The sequence below is a fragment of the Protomyctophum parallelum genome, assembly GCF_964188405.1.
Source record: "Protomyctophum parallelum genome assembly, chromosome: 13".
Lineage (NCBI taxonomy): Eukaryota > Metazoa > Chordata > Actinopteri > Myctophiformes > Myctophidae > Protomyctophum > Protomyctophum parallelum.
The window spans coordinates 7,171,382-7,188,208 of NC_139708.1; the positions used below are offsets into that span (position 1 = coordinate 7,171,382).

General features: G+C 42.9%; 1 protein-coding gene across 1 annotated transcript; it reads left to right on the plus strand.

Moving 5' to 3' along the window:
• The first annotated feature begins 8,858 nt into the window (after window positions 1-8,858).
• sox9a (SRY-box transcription factor 9a) lies at window positions 8,859-13,621 on the plus strand. Its single transcript, XM_083780259.1, has 3 exons — window positions 8,859-9,730; window positions 10,352-10,599; window positions 11,002-13,621. The coding sequence occupies exons 1-3, from the start codon at window positions 9,252-9,254 to the stop codon at window positions 11,754-11,756; spliced, it is 1,482 nt and encodes a 493-aa protein (XP_083636385.1). The 5' UTR covers window positions 8,859-9,251; the 3' UTR covers window positions 11,757-13,621.
• The last annotated feature ends 3,206 nt before the right edge of the window (window positions 13,622-16,827 follow it).

Below are 16,827 nucleotides of genomic sequence, written 5' to 3' on the forward strand. Positions count from 1 at the left end.
GGGATAAAAAATATATTTAAAAAAATCTTATGATATAGTTGAGTCAAGTCGACTAAAAGTAGACTAACACTAAAACATTCCAGGTGACTATAAAAAACTAAATGAAAACTATTCAAAAGACTATGACTAAAACTAAAATCTAAATTTGCTGTCGCTGTCGGAGCAGAAATGAATGAATCATGAATTTATGCCCCTACTTGATCACACTACAGCGTCACACAAAAGTAGCAAAAGTATCTACAAGCCTACTAAAGAATATTACTTTACTTTACTTTAGTACTCAAGTAATACGTGTAGTTCGCTACAGTCCACCACTGGTTATATGAATAATTTCCATGGCAACTTGTCATGGCAAGTCCTAATATGTATTATAGCTGGACTGACCCAAAACATCATTGGAGGGAGCAATGGGGTTGGGTTGTAAACAAAGCCAGTGGAAAGAACTGGCGTTTGTTTTCAGGAAGTTAAGAAATACTAGTTTATTTTTAGGTTCTTTGGAGGGTTTTCTTTATTTTTAGATTATTGTAGAGACAACAGTGGTCTCGTTTACACCTGACCTAAAGAAAACACATGCACGCACACACCCGCATTCACACACACACACACGCGCGCGCGCGCGCACACACACACACACACACAGGTAGGAGTTTTTTTTTAATGTTCCATGACGTGCACGGTGGAGCGCATAGAGGTTCTTTGTGAGAAGGTTGTGTGTCTCTGTGCACACTGACATCATGGTGGAGCTGCTGATGGCCCTTTTGATGTGCTGTGGTGCCAGGGAGCTGCTAGCACCGTCACACTAGCTGAGTCAGCGCTGCGCCGCAGACACAAGCTACTACGAGACAGACAGCATGACAGAGAGAGAGAGATTTGTCCAATTGGAAAGGAGAGGAAAATGGATATATACATGTATGTTGTACGGTATATTGGCAGAAACCTCTTATCTCCCTAATTTAACTTTTTGTGTTTTATTTTTTCATAAATTTCATCATACTGCAGCGTCACAAAAAGCATCAAAAGTAGCAGTTCCACAAGCTCAAAACACAGTGCATTGTGGGGCTACGCGGCGTGAAGCCGGGGTGGGGGGGGGCAGGCTATACATATTGGGCTATTTGGGTTTCTAGATATTTTATAGAATTTTGGCAAGTTTTTATTAATAAAAACCACCATATTCCACAATAAGCATTACATCACACGTGTACAGTACAAAAGGCATCATACATAACTGTTTCAATACATTTACAATAGATTACATTATATGGCTATTTAGGGGTCCTTGGCGTGGAACCACGGAGTTAAATTACATTTGAAAAATAAAAATATTTCCCTCCTCTCCTCTACATATCCTGACCCCCTGGTGGGTGGGTGGGTGTGTGTGTGTGTGTGTGTGTGTGTGTGTGTGTGTGTGTGTGTGTGTGTGTGTGTGTGTGTGTGTGTGTGTGTGTGTGTGTGTGTGTGTGTGTGTGTGTGTGTGTGTGTGTTGGCTCCAACAATGAGATGAACTCATGCCATTTTGTCACCACTCTATCTGAGAATGAGCCATTGTCACTGCAGCAGACATAATGACAGGTTCCACTGCACCAGCAGAAGAGTGACCTGTCCTGCACAGAACGGATCACACACCAGAACACTGCTCTTCATTATTGGCCAGTCCATTGTCTTTTAAATGGAAGCTGGAGGTCAGTCCACCTGCAGGCATGGACCATGCCTTTGGTTCAGTTCAGAGAGTCACTCAGCGGAGTTCAATATTGCACACGAAATGAAACACGCGGCCACTCGGGTATGCTGTCTGAAAGGTTAGCCACCTAAGCCCTATATCCTTCTATAACTGTGGTTCTCAAACTTTCTTCATGCCAAGGATTGATATATATTTGGCCCCCATCTGAAAAGAAGCGACACAAACATTTAACAGATTTGTTATATACAAAATGATTCTGACGAAACACTTGCTGTATGTACAATGGTTGAATTGACGTCATGTGGCACATCCCTGCTCTGTGGCGTGTTGCTGAGGAAGCAGTGCATCCAGTGGATGAGGGAAGGAGGGACGCTAGGCTTCATGTGGTTCATACATTCCTAGCCACGGTACTCATAGAACGCACCTCCATCTGCACACTCCTCTTTCATCTGCAACATGACACAAAACTGTGAACACTGGTGGAAAAGTAACCGAGTACTGAGCAAGTACTGAGAGCGATTTTGAGATACTCCTACTTAATCACTTAGAACCTTATATGGTTGGCCAGAGACCCTCGGGGCTCTATATTAGTCTTTTCTGTTTTCTGTTATAGACTCTACAGAGGGTATGTGCATGCATAAAGTGAGTGGCAAAATCGAGTGACAAAGTGAGTTTAACGTTGTTTAACATCATTTCATGCAATCAGATAGGACTTTTCTGTTTGGATGTACTGTCAAAGCAAGAAAGTAGGTTTTTTGCCACTCAGTACGGGTTCCCGCATAACTTCCCGCTGAAAAATAGCCGATCGACAAGCTCACAGCTTCTTGATTTTCCGTGAAAGCGTTCCCGATACGGATGCTGGGGTTGAGTGCTCCACTACATCTCAGAGGGAAATATTTAACTTTTTACTCCACAATTGTTTGTTTTTTTAAACTTTAGCTACAAGTTACTATAGGTCTACAGTAGATTTGGATTATTATTACAAAACAACCAATTAAGCCTCATTCGAACGCGGGGGCACATACCTTTCAAAGACACAGAAGTGCATCTGGAACTATTGATAAACACATGTAGCGATGCCAGGTCAGCCTGCATTTCCTCTCTGGTATCAACGAGTGCTCAAAGTGTTTGGTTTTGCTAGGAGCCCACGGGGAGATAAGGCTTGGGTTTACAGTGGTTTACAGTGGTGCTATCTTCAGGGGGAGGCCAGAGCGAGGGGAAGACACAAGAAAGTGTATCGTTCACTGCCGGTCAGTCGGAAGGGGTGAAGGACAAACAAAACGTGTGCCTTTCCTGGCACCACGACAGGTCGTTATCTCACATGTAATCTGATCTGATCTAATGATGGAGAGGATAACTGAAAGTACAATGCTGTATATCTTTGCTCTCCATATCTCCATATTATAACGATGGGAACGCCTTTTGGTGTTTTTACCCTTCGCAGTATAAAAATTTTGAATAAATATTTGTTGTTTTTCAGAAAACTATAGGTCAGGATCTTTTTTATTTTGTCCTCAGTCCTAAATGGGTTAACTTTATTGTTGTTATATATATATATTTTTTTTTTTTCTACAGTTTTGGACAGAGTATGAGGTTTCCACCCGCCAGAGACGATCTATAAGGTAGGCCTAACCCTTATATTTGCTGACTTTGCAGTGTGCCATTCAGAAGCGATGCATTTGCAATTTAATTATCCTTTTGAAGTTTTGAAGCCTTTTCCCCCACAAATCATGAAAGTTAACCACATGAACCCTTGTGTCCCTATTCTGAGCATCCCATTCTAGGCCAACTGTATGTGAAAATACATTAGGCAAATATTTACCTCAATAGCCAAGCGTGTAGATCAGCCTATTTTCAGCCAAATATTTTTGGTGTATAGAAGGAAAAAAGATGGGTATTCAGAATATAGGGTTTACATTTCTCAACGTTCGGCCCTGGGCCCACCTACTGTAGGGGTAATTTTTAACTGTAAGAGTTTACAATTGGAGCCCTTTTGTATCTTTGGGACTCTTTGTGTTAACAAACGGTTCCGTTTGTACATACAGTACACTCTCAGAGTTACAGAACCGTAAGGGTCCATTTCTGGACCCTGCATGGGTCCAGAAATGTGCAGAAATGCACATTTGGACAGTCAAGCACCCTAGGTAGCTGCTTTTAAAAAATGCTGCACTGCAGCGTCCCACCGGCCAGCCAGCCACCAGCACTTATAGGTACAGACGTTTTGGCAAGGCCATGGGAACCTGTAGTGGTCCTGCATGAGCTCTCAGGGATGTGTTAGAGAGAGAGTCAGAAAAAGAGAAAATCATCCCATCCTTCTGAAGGTGTCAGGCTCTTGATAAGTCCTGTTTAAACTTTACCCTTTGCAAAATGCCATGTGTCAACAACTGCCCCGTGGCCAGAGCGCTCTGATCTGGTTAGGCAAATACCCAGGGCAGCCCATCCATCCTGAAGGGACCATGGCTGACAGTGTGGGCTATAGGGCCAGGCTAGCAGTTTAGCAACACCGGTGGATCTCCGCCTCTGACCGAATGTTGTGGCGCTTAACGACAACAAACAGTTCACACCACTGACACACTAACATGTGGAGGAAAGTTCAAACGGTGCGCAGAGGGGATTTTCTCAGTGTCTCCCCTCCTCCACTGGTGGAAAATGACTAACTGCATTTACTCACGTATACTATACTTAAGCATAATTTCGAGGTACCGGTATGTTTACTTTGAGTGTTTCCATTGTTTGCTACTTTGATACTGACCACTACACCTCAGAGGCAAATATTGCCTTCACTACAATTATTTGAAAACTTTAGTAACAAGTTATTTTTATGAATTATTTTTTAGAAAAGACACATTGACCAATAAGCCATATTGTATACTTCATCAGATATTCGAAAGATAGACGATCTACAAGCTTTGCAATATGTCATGATGCGACACGTTGTGAGCTTATAGATTGGCTATTTTGAACATTGCCTCTTTCTTAGGTAATATTTGACACATTTGGCCAATGTTTGAGGGGTATTAAAAGGTCTTAAAAGTCTGTGCAGATACCCTGTGTACACGTATACTAGTTGTATGTTGTTGGTTGAGTGAGAAGACAATATTGCACATTAAGCTACCCCCCTCCCCCCATTATATATATAGATAGATAGATAGATAGATAGATAGATAGATAGATCCTTTGGGGGATCCCGACCCACAGTTGAGAAGCACACTGCCCTAGCTTGCTGCCAGCTCCCACCAGGGTGGAGGAGGAAAAGTGTCAGACAGGTGTCATGTCAGCTGGAGAATGATCCAAGCCCACCTCCGCGGCATCATTTATCACTATATGAAATTCTTCTAATTCTTCACAAATATCACAGGAAGTTTTTCAAATGATCTGGTGGTCAGGCCAACATTCGGCAAAAATAGGGGAACATTAATTTTGACAAAACAAAATAGTGCACATCCCCTTAGAACATACAGTAACTATAGCTACAGTAGCCTTTACTACTCCATAGACTGTAGAATTTCAATAGATTTTGGAATCACATACGCATTCTGAGCATGTACTGTGGAAACGAGGAGTTGGCCAAATGCAGACCCCTGGGGGAGCCCGGTCAACGAAGAATATAGGGTTTAACTGGTTAAAGTCCTTGTTGCTACTACAAGCCATGGATTCATTTCATCTCAGACTGCTCACTCACACTTTGAGAGGAAATATTGTTGAAACTCTTATAACCCTGATCGTTTATTATTTCTTTGCACAAGGTGCATAATCGTGCCTGAAAAACATACAAATGTTACAGTTAAATGCATGACAGAATTGGGTTTGAAGAACACATCTGAATAAACCAAAATATAAACTGGAACAAGAACATTTTAGTAGGAAATGGAGATTTTAAAAGTGTAAAACATAGCACAACCTCAAGTAGACACATAGTCAACAAACAGCACCCACACGCACACTTAAATATGCATTTCGAACTTTCAAAAGGTGGACACGGCTTGCTCTTTGCCGTGGAATCCGAGACAGAGAGAGAGAGAGAGAGAGAGAGAGAGAGAGAGAGTAAGGGGAGGTGGAGGACATGATTTAGCAGTTTACCCCCAGTGTTTGCCCCAGAATTTTAACACTGTGGCTCAAACTTTAGCTGAGAAGTTTCCCAAGGCCTGCTGGGGTTGACAGGCAAGTGTCTCGTGCATACAGTCGGCCCCGAACGCGAGTTTGTGCATCCGCCCCTTGTCCCGCCGCAGGACCCATGGTCCTCCAGACAACACCACGGGGCCCACACTGCGCTCTGCATGGCCCCCGGGGGCCAAGCGCACACCCGTCCACGCCTCTGATACTCGGGTGTTAGCCATGGACGGGGCTTCCCCCCCTGCATTATGAGACCGTCAGCAGCCTCATGCAGGACACCGATCATATGAAATAATAACAAATGGAAGCGCCCACAGTACCCTGAACACATAGTAAGATCAGCAATTTGCATGTTTTAACCCTGTGTGGCCAAATGTATGGTCCATTTGAGGCCATATTTCACAGTTAGGGGTTGCATATATTTCTCATGGATTGGGCACATTCAGGGCCTGGAATCAAGCCTGGGACCTTTGGTTTCCCCAGGTCGCCGCTGTGTACATTTGCTATTTTAATCCAATTTAATTTTCCTTTCACTGAACTGCAGCACTCAGGAGTAGCCTATATCTCAGAGGTTATGGTTTCAGAGAAAGTTATGAGAATCTAGTTACTCTGATGTGTAAAATGTGGATTATGGTATTGGTATACTGTTCAATAGGGTTTGTCAAAACAAAACAACTTAAGCCCCACGGTTCAACCAGTCCTCTCTTCTCCAACGTGTGTATTCGTTACGCTGTTGACGGGCAGAAACCATCTCCATTTTCTAACTTTTCTTTGTTTGTTTTTTGTAAATTGACTGCGCCACACAATAGCATCAAAACTAGCAAATCTACAAGCATGCGTGTGTGCCCGCGCGCACACGCATGCTTGTAGATTTGCTACTTTTGACACGCACGCACGCGCACACACACACGCACGCACGCACGCACGCACACACACACACACACACACACACACACACACACACACACACACACACACACACACAATACACACACACACACACAAACCGCAGTGCTGAGTGGTACAAGGCACAAAATATAGCAGGCTACTTACACACTTTGCAGTAAGAGGAAACATTGATATCAATCTTTACATCAAGAGTGTCAACAAACTATATTAAGGGCAATATCAGCAGGCTGATAAAATAAAACAATACTTTGGCTTACCACCAACTCAAAGGTTAAAATAAGAATGATGTTTTACACTGTGCGTGCCATGCTTTGGCTGCATAGCCTAATTGTAGAAATTAAACGTTTAAGGTTTCTCGTTACATTTATTAATGTAGCCTTTTCAGTTCATTGCATTCAGGGGGCATGGCGAGGGTAACATTCTAATAGTTTAGACTATAGGACTACAAGTGAACTTGGAGCTATATATTCAGATTTACTTTCTAAAATTAAATACCTGGATTAGTGACAGAACGAGCCCAACAAAGCGTCCTTTGTCACTCACAAAACAAGAGTTGGAACTCATCCAACAAGGTACTCTTTTTTTACTGCTGCTGCCAATTTTGTCTCGCTTCAGCTATAGTCTACCGCAGTCAATGAATTACTGTAAATAGCATGACAGATTTGACTACCACGAGCTATATTTAAGTTAATAGCCTTTACCTGTATCCTCATTTTTAGTCTTCATTTTATTTGCACAAATATTATCATTATTATACTTAATATTTGGATTATTGGCCTATTATAGGCCTAATTATTTTAGTAGCTATTATTAGCAGCAGCAAATCTGTGCTGATATAGGCTATTTCTTTCCACATGAATAATCAACCTAAAGAAACCACACTGTCTCACTGTCAGACCCAAAATGTCAGAGAGGGAGAAGAAAGAAATAGTTCAATTAATTAACACTATTTATTTAGGCTATACATCTGTGATGTGTGTATCATATCATTTGATCACTTTTTATCATTGAGAAATAAATTAATGTTGTTTTTCCTATCAATTTAACCTACTGTAGGGCCTATTCATTTTGATGTATGCAAAATTAAAGCCTCACTCAAATATGACACATTTTTTGACTGTCATGATAGAAGCCTATACCTACAACTTATATCTTGTATGTTTACAAATCAGAAAGCTACGTCTAACGTTAAATAACCAAATGGACTACAGCTATGATTATTGCACTCAATATACATCAGCAAGCAAGGGAGATGCTGGACTGCTGTCGCCCCCTATTGGTCAGTGTTTACCCCCGTGCAGAGCTGCAGTGACTGAAGCCTGTATAGTGTACTGTGAATAAAGTGCATAACTCCACTCAGACGCTGGACAGTCTACTGAAAGAAAACCTAAGTAAAAACTTTTAGAACAAACAATGTCAATATTTACCGAGAAACCTAGAGATAAATCTATTTATCTGGAAATAGCTGTTTAAAAAAAAAAAGTGTGACAGACTCAGTTAAAGGCATACAAGCGTTTTAAAATGTGCCAGAAATTAAGAATTTAGATGGGGCTATCTTAGTATATCTTGTGCATTGTGTTATTAATAAGAATGAATAACCTGTAGAAATGTATGTAATGATCATGTAAAAACTATTTAGGTAGGCCTATATATTTCATTGTAACCTTCAAAGTTTTGAGGACCCATGTACTAATACTAAACAGTGCTGTAATTAACCTATACAGACTACAGTAGGCTACATCTTGTATGGGAATAGATGCTGCTGATGTTAATGTCATGAAAGTGCAATATAATGTTGTTTTTTTCATTATTCTAACAATTATTTAATCATATTACGCCTGACTTCGAGGCTATAGTATAATTAATTAATTAGTATAAAGCTTTAAAGATAGACTATATGAAACTTGGTAGGCTATAATTGAATCTAAATGTGAATTATACCACAGATGAATGGGGGGGGGGAGAGAAAAACTACATTTTCTCATTGGAAATAAGTTTTCAGTGTTGTTGACTGACTGCGCAGAGCAGAGCAGAGCAGAGCAGAGCGCAGCAGAGTCCTATTTCGTCTCCGCCCTCGTTTTCCTTTCAGCCAATCTGCGCGTCGAGCGACACCGATAAATCCAGCGTCAGTTCTGGCCGTCTCCACATCTCACAGCGAGCCTCAGACCTCATAGATGCTTCCACTAAAACTTTACTTTACACGCTTTTTCTCCAGTGAAAGCAGTTCATTTGTGCGTCCAGCGCATGCAGTTTGCATTTTACCTCTTGGTGTAAAAACACAACAACAACAGCTACCGTGATTTGAACAAACTTGACGGGACTTAAAATATTTTTTTTGATATAAATTTTTCTGCTTTTGTAAGCAGTGAAGTTCGCCTACAGGTCCGAGCTGTGCGCCTTGCGGGCTGTCGTTCTACAGTCTTTTTGGCACAGCAGCAGCACTTTGGGATTTAGAGAAGAAAATAAAAGGACTTTTCCTCATCATCACCATCCTCATCAGAAGCTAACGTTTCATTTCGCCAGAAGCTTGTCGTTTGGTAATCCGTTTCGCATGAATCTCCTCGACCCTTACCTGAAGATGACAGACGAACAGGACAAGTGTCACTCCTCCGACGCGCCGAGCCCCACCATGTCCGACGAGGACTCCGCCGGCGGCTCGCCGTGTCCGTCCGGCTCCGGCTCGGACACGGAGAACACGCGGCCGTGCTCCGACAACCACCTCCTGGGCCTGGGCCTGCACCACGGCCACGGCCAGGAGCCGATGCTCACCGACGTGTACAAGAAGGAGGGCGAGGAGGACAAGTTCCCCGTGTGCATCCGCGACGCCGTGTCGCAGGTGCTGAAGGGCTACGACTGGACGCTGGTGCCCATGCCCGTGCGCGTCAACGGATCCAGCAAGAGCAAGCCGCACGTCAAGAGACCCATGAACGCCTTCATGGTGTGGGCGCAGGCGGCCAGGAGGAAGCTGGCCGACCAGTACCCTCATCTGCACAACGCCGAGCTCAGCAAGACCCTGGGCAAGCTGTGGAGGTACGACACGCACTTTGGCTTTTTTTTCCTCCTTCACATGCACTTTTCTTTCTGCTGCAAATACTTTTTTGTGATGCGCGCGCCTTGCGCTGTCAAAGAATCCGTGTTCATTTAGTGTGCAAAATGGAACCAACATGGTTCGATGTGTGCATTCTAAGAGTTATAAATGTGTTGTCGCCTATGTTAATGATTTAATTACTATATCTCGGGGTTAAATTTACGGAGAGATTTTGCTGTGCGCGGTGCTTCAGTTCCGCAATGCACATTCCACAACGTTAATTCCAATAGAGACTGCCTAAATACTTTCCTATAAGTCAAATCTATTTTAGCAATGCAAATGTATTGTTGTCATTATTATTTGACCGTATTTTCAATTATTAAATGTAGACAGTAGACTACAAACTATAGCCTAATTGTTGAGCCCTCAATATAGAAGCATTATGATAAACTCGAATAGGTCTACGCATAGGCTACGTACGACTGTGCTGATCGTGTACGTGCAACGATTTGATTAATTGCACCATCTGTTGCAACGATTAAGCAGATTGCTTGTTGTGTATCTATGCATTCTGCTTGTTGTATCTCTATGCATTCTTATATGTTGTTGTTGCTGTTCTCCAGACTGCTCAATGAAGGAGAGAAGCGCCCGTTCGTGGAGGAAGCCGAGCGGCTGAGGGTGCAGCACAAGAAAGACCACCCCGACTACAAGTACCAGCCCAGGCGGAGGAAGTCCGTCAAGAACGGCCAGAGCGAGCCCGAGGACGGCGAGCAGACTCACATCTCTCCCGGTGCCATCTTCAAGGCTCTGCAGCAGGCCGACTCACCGGCGTCGAGCATGGGCGAAGTGCACTCCCCTGGCGAGCATTCAGGTAAAAACAAGTCTGAGCCAATTTAGCATTTGTTTGTTTTGAGGAGTTGTTAGTTTGAGGAGTATAGTTTTTGACAGGGTATTTAAAATGATATATTGTCACACTTGGGAAAGTCATATTGATAGCCTATATTAGAGCCTTTGGGGGGAGGGTGGTGGTGGTGGGGGGGGGGGGGGGGGGACATTGGACAGACACCTGTTAATGATTAGCGGGCTTTTACAAGTGAGCACACAAATGTGACACCTGGCCCCATGCAGCCACAGCTCTCTTTGTCTTAAAAAGTCAACAAGCGAGAATAAAATGCCACCAGGACAACACCGGGACAATCTTTATTAACACACTGTTTGTGTTCACAACAGCTCGGATGATAACCCCTTGTCTTTTCCTTCCTAAATCAAACAGGTCAGTCCCAGGGCCCGCCCACACCGCCCACCACCCCCAAGACAGACCTGCCCAAGGGCAAGGTGGACCTGAAGCGCGAGGGCCGCCCCATGCAGGAGGGCATCGACTTCGGTGCCGTGGACATCAACGAGCTGAGCAGCGACGTCATCTCCAACATCGAGAGCTTCGACGTGGACGAGTTCGACCAGTACCTGCCGCCGCACAGCCACGTGGGCCTGGCCGGCGCGGCCCAACCCGGCGGCTACACGGGCAGCTATGGCATCAGCAGCTCCTCGGTGGCGGTCGGCCAGGGGGGGGCCAACAACGCCCAGGGGCCCCACGCCGCCTGGATGTCCAAGCAGCAGCAGCAGCAGCACGCGCTGACCGCCCTGGGCGCGGCGGCGGAGCAGAGCGGCCAGCGGACCACGCAGATCAAGACGGAGCAGCTGAGCCCGAGTCACTACAGCGAGCAGCAGGGCTCCCCGCAGCACGCCGCCTACGGCTCCTTCAACCTGCAGCACTACAGCGCCGCGTCCTACCCCTCCATCACCCGCGCACAGTATGACTATTCAGAGCAGGCGGGCGCCAACTCCTACTACAGCCACGCCGCCTCCAACCAGGGCTCCGGCCTCTACTCCACCTTCAGCTACATGAGCCCCAGCCAGAGGCCCATGTACACCCCCATCGCCGACACCACCGGCGTGCCCTCCGTCCCCCAGACCCACAGTCCGCAGCACTGGGAGCAGCCCGTCTACACGCAGCTCTCCAGGCCTTAGAGGGGAGAGGGAGGCCAGGCCCCAAACGCCATTTTGACTGTATTCATCTCGCACGCATTGACTTTACTCTCTCTGTCTCTCTCTTTCTCTCTCCGCCCCTTGGCGACCTTTCTGGGTTCGCCACGCCAACGCATCCTTCGTTGCCAACAGAAAAACATGACCAGGACTTTTTTTTATTTCCTTTTCTCCTTTTTTTATATATATATATATATATATATAGTACTGAAAATATATCTGGAATGGCTCACGACAGTGCCTTTTGTATTGCGAGTTTTGTGATTATATTTTTCTAGATATAACATAAAGAAATTTTGGAAATCCTCTGTGAGGACATATCGGTTATAAATATTTTAGTATGTACTGTGTATGTGTTCTGGTCAGCCTTATTATTGTCATCTTGGTCGTCATTGTCATCAAGGTTTTCGGGGGGTTACTACACGTGGAAGGAGGTGACGACCCCTCCCACTGGCCTTACTTCTCATAGATGTATTTTTGTACAGGAAGTAGCAGGGGAGGGTCCCTTATTTCTTAACACTGCCGACTTATAATAGCCAACATTCTGCTTTGAAAATCTCTGTACTGTACATATGTTATTATTGTTATAATATCCTGTGAGAGATATAAGAATTGAGCGGTGTGCCTAGTGTGAAATAGACGTTGATTATTGGCCAATGATATATGACAGTGTCATCCGTGAATTAGGCAAATATTATATATTTCTTGTTTTTTTTGTTTGTCGCTTTGGCTCAAGTTTATTTTGTTTGGAAGTGCTATAGCTAATTAAAGCGCCATGTATTTCTACCAGGGGGCCTTAACGCCTGATCTATACTTTATATGCTTAGTTGCGACGTGGGGATGTCTGTGCAAAGAAAACAAACCGATCTACGTACAAGCTGAGCTTGTAGATCGGCAGTTTTCTGTGCACCGACATCCACGCGTCGCAACCAACTATAACTCAGGCTTGTTTGTTTGTAGTGTGTTGCTGGATGTAACCGAGCAGTGCTTGTTTCTCACCTGGCTAACTGCCTTGATACCATTGGTGCCTGTGGAGCCATAGAAGAGAGGCTCTGACCCCCGAACCCCCTTCCCCCCCCCCCCCCCCCCTCCTCCACCAGCCACTGACTTCTGACTTCCTGATTCGGGGGCTGCAGGAAGTGCCAATCCTCCCCAGTCGTCGTCCCCTCCCCCAGCAGGTCTCAGCTGAGCCTGAGACAGAAAAAACTCTTGTCATATTTCTACACAAGCCCCCCCCCCCCCCCCCCCTTCCATTTCCTAACTTTTGTTGTTGTTCTTTTCTTAATTTATTCTCTAGCATTAATTTTATTTGAAAATAACTATTTGCAATTATCTTTTTTTTTTTTTTTTTTTTTTTTTTTTTATTATACCGCAGCAACTAATTAAGATGAAAAAAGGACATTTTTCATGGCAGAACAGTTTGCTGTTTATATGTGGTACAAATTTTGTTTATTTATCGTTTGTAAATGTTTCCGTTTTTAAATGTTTTCTCTCTCACGTGATCTAGTTGTGTACAGATTACTTATAATTATGATAAACCCAATCTTTAAAAACCTTTTCCTTTAGAAAACAACAACAAACTGGAAGTTTTCAAATGTCTTTGTTCTCATTCTAACAAATGAATTAATGGCAATCTAAGCTATGACTGTGTTGTAAGAGAATTTTCTAGAATCACCAGCATACTTTTTTTGTTTTGGAAAAAAAGTTGTGTTCCTTTTTTTGTATTCTGTATCGTTAGTTCTCATGTCGACATCTTTTTAATGCAGTTTCCCTAGGTAAACATGCCATTGTCTTAAAAGCTTATCTTTTGTATTATATTGTTTGCAATAAAAAGAAAATATTGAAAATAATATTGCTTTTCAAATGTGTGACTTTTCTCATAATTCTAAACAAGGTCTGAATTATTTCATCAGCATAACCACGTGGTCCTCTACTGTATATACTTGTGTGCTTGTAGATCTGCTTGTAGATCAAGACCAGCTTGTAAATATCAATCATTTTTAACATAAAAAAGGACAGCTAGGGTTAATGTGGTTAAGAGCAGTACCGTTCCTTTTTATAACAATTACGGATAACTTTGAATGGTAATCTGATCAAACTGATCAGATTACACAAAACAATCAGATGGTCACAATAAGCTTGTGAGTAAACTACAGCAGAAGTTTGGCATTATTAGGCTATGTCTACTCAAAACAGATGATTTGATGCAGTACAGTACGTAATATTAGACAAACCGTGGTGCACCGTGCAAAAAGGTTTCGCCTCTGGCTTCTCAGACCATGAGGTCACAGGGCATCATTACCACGGCCTATTGAAAAGACGTATGTCTGCACCCATCCCCCCGCGCCTGTATACTTCACCGCTTAAAGAAACAAACTGCACATAACATGTTGTTTATTCGTTACCAGCCAAAAGCATAAAGGAATAGAACAACCCCTCGATAAATCAGGGACAATGTAAACACAATCATGGCGGAGTTTGGGAACCAAGGCTTCATGTTGAAATTTGGGCCCGTTTCAGATGACATCTCTGTCTTCACGTCAACTGGACTAAAACCAGTTCGTACCACCCACTGCTGTAGGCTTTACCTCCTCTCACTGCCAGGACTGGACACCATTTTTACACCAGCTTTACTCCAAAACTCTACACAGAATATGACAGCATACTGTTGTTGTTTGGGCAAAAAGGGTCTGTGTACTCTGTCCATGTAGTCCATATCCTAACGTTTACATACATTAATGCCATACATTATTACCAACACGACGACTCCTGAAAAGTAACAGTTTTGGACATATTATACAGTATGAGGTTTAGATATTCTGTACAACTGTACGTTGAAGTACTAATCTAGATGTACTCAAGATCCCAAATATTTTAAAGATTCTTTTGTGTTTTGCCTTTTCCTTGAGAGAGAGAGAGAGAGAGAGGGGGGGGGGGGGGGGGGGTGGAGGAGATGCATGCTCAAAATAGCCAAGGTCCGATTCAAACCTTGGTCAGTTGCAGAATGAACGACAGTATTATTTATGAGGTATGAGCTCTTATCAGGTGAGACCCCTGCAGAGACCCGAATATTTGTTTGAGCTTTTGAGCTATTTCTTTATTTGAAGTAAAGTTTTGGTTTTGAGGTTTACACCCGACAGATACGTTAACTTGTGAGTAAAAACAAAAATAACATTTTGTTTCTATTAGCATTATCAACAGTCTCATCCTAGGATTGTAAATGGTTCTCAATTCTTCCGTGTTTTGTGTCAAAGGTCAGACCTGGGTCTTCACGGTGGTGTTTCTGAAATCAGTCGGATGTGGATTAAAATAAATTATTATTGTTATAGAATTCTCACCTGAATCGGCCAGCGATATTTTCAAATTATGAGTATGTAAAGTCACAACTGCTGCAACAACTGAACATTTGTTCAAAGATTGTTGGACAACAACTTCAGAAACTTTATACATCCACGTATGATAACAGCATCCTAAGGTTAGCAAGGAATATCACCTCTAATACTAAGCATGTGATGTATGGAGAATATAGGTTGCTACCTTCAGGAAGGAGATATGGTGTACCAGCATACAATAAGGTCAGACTAAAGAGGTCCTTTGTCCACCAGTCGACCTTGAGGCTTAATCAGGAGATGTAGTAGCCACAGGATAATCTAAGCGGTGGATATTGCTCATGTCTTTATGTATGTAAATTGTCTTGTTCTTTGTGTTCTGCATACTTGGCTGCTGTGTCGCAAGACAAATTTCAGTGTGAACTGACAATAAAGTATTATATCATATCATTATATGTATGTTTTAGTGTCACCCAACATAACTCACACACGTCAGATTGTCTTTTATAGGATGATGGCCTTCGGCCAAACCGTCTATAATATAACACTGTGTGCATGCACTGTATGCATACATGGTAGCCTACCTACAGTATGTCTGTTATAACACTGTTGCATGTACTGCACATAAGACAGGCCCCCACTCTTCAGGTGTTTAAATCACGCCTCAAGACATATTTTTATTCTTTGGCTTTTCCTAGCATAGTATGAGCTTTTTGATGTTGAAAGTGACACTGTGTACTGTATGTTGTTTGTTTTTAAATGAAGTTGTGATTTTTATTATTTTATTGTAAAGCACTTTGGTACAACTTGTTGTTATTTAAATGTGCTATAGAAATAAAGATGGTATGGTATGGTATGGTACTGTATACTATGCATGTACATTAACAGCAGGCAGCCTATGTCTGTTATTATAACCATAGCCTAGTGGAAAGTAACTACCGGTAATTACATTTACTTAACTGTGCTGTACACATTTTGAGGTATTTACTATTTGTACTTTACTTGAGTGTTTCCAATTTCCAATACTTTTACTTCTACTCCACTACATCTCCGAGGCAAATATTGTACAGTACATATACTCAACTATTACTACAAAACATACAGTAACCACTTCAGCCCTATAGATAGAGGGTATGCGCATGCATTAAGTGAGTGGCAAAGTGAGTGACAAAGTGATTTTAACTTCGTTTAACGTTTAATGCAATCCGATCTGACTTCGCCTCGTTGACGGCAGACTGCTAGGCGAGTGCTGACGCTTTGGCATGGGGGGTCAGATCAACATGGAATGAATTCTGTACTTGTCATATAAGGAGCATGATTTGAGTGTACAGGGTTTGATGAGATCAGATCAACATATGGAATGTCAGAACAGGTCAGCTCCATATATGGTGGTAGCGGGGACATTCTCTTGTGTGTACAGGGTTTGATGAGGGCCTTAATTTATGGGCCTGTTGAGAACTCTAGTTTTCACCAGCTGCCGGGCGCGGCTGCACTAATAACTAACTAAGGTCAAAAATAGCATCAACAAAACAATCAAATATAAACAATACATCAATAACAATCAGGAACAATCAAATAATACACAGACAGGAGGTGATCAAATCAAAAGTTAAAATTAAGCTCGTCTGTGATAAACTATCATGGTCAGTATCATGTCAGTATCATGTCAGTATCATGTTAGTATCATGGTCAGTATCATGTTAGTATCATGTTAGTATCATGGTCAG

Bases quoted from the DNA above. Each gene is read 5' to 3' on its own strand.
- sox9a (XM_083780259.1), top strand. From the start codon at position 9,252: ATGAATCTCCTCGACCCTTACCTGAAGATGACAGACGAACAGGACAAG. The intron at 9,731-10,351 runs GTACGACACGCA...GCTGTTCTCCAG, and splicing joins ACCCTGGGCAAGCTGTGGAG to ACTGCTCAATGAAGGAGAGA. The intron at 10,600-11,001 runs GTAAAAACAAGT...TAAATCAAACAG, and splicing joins CTCCCCTGGCGAGCATTCAG to GTCAGTCCCAGGGCCCGCCC.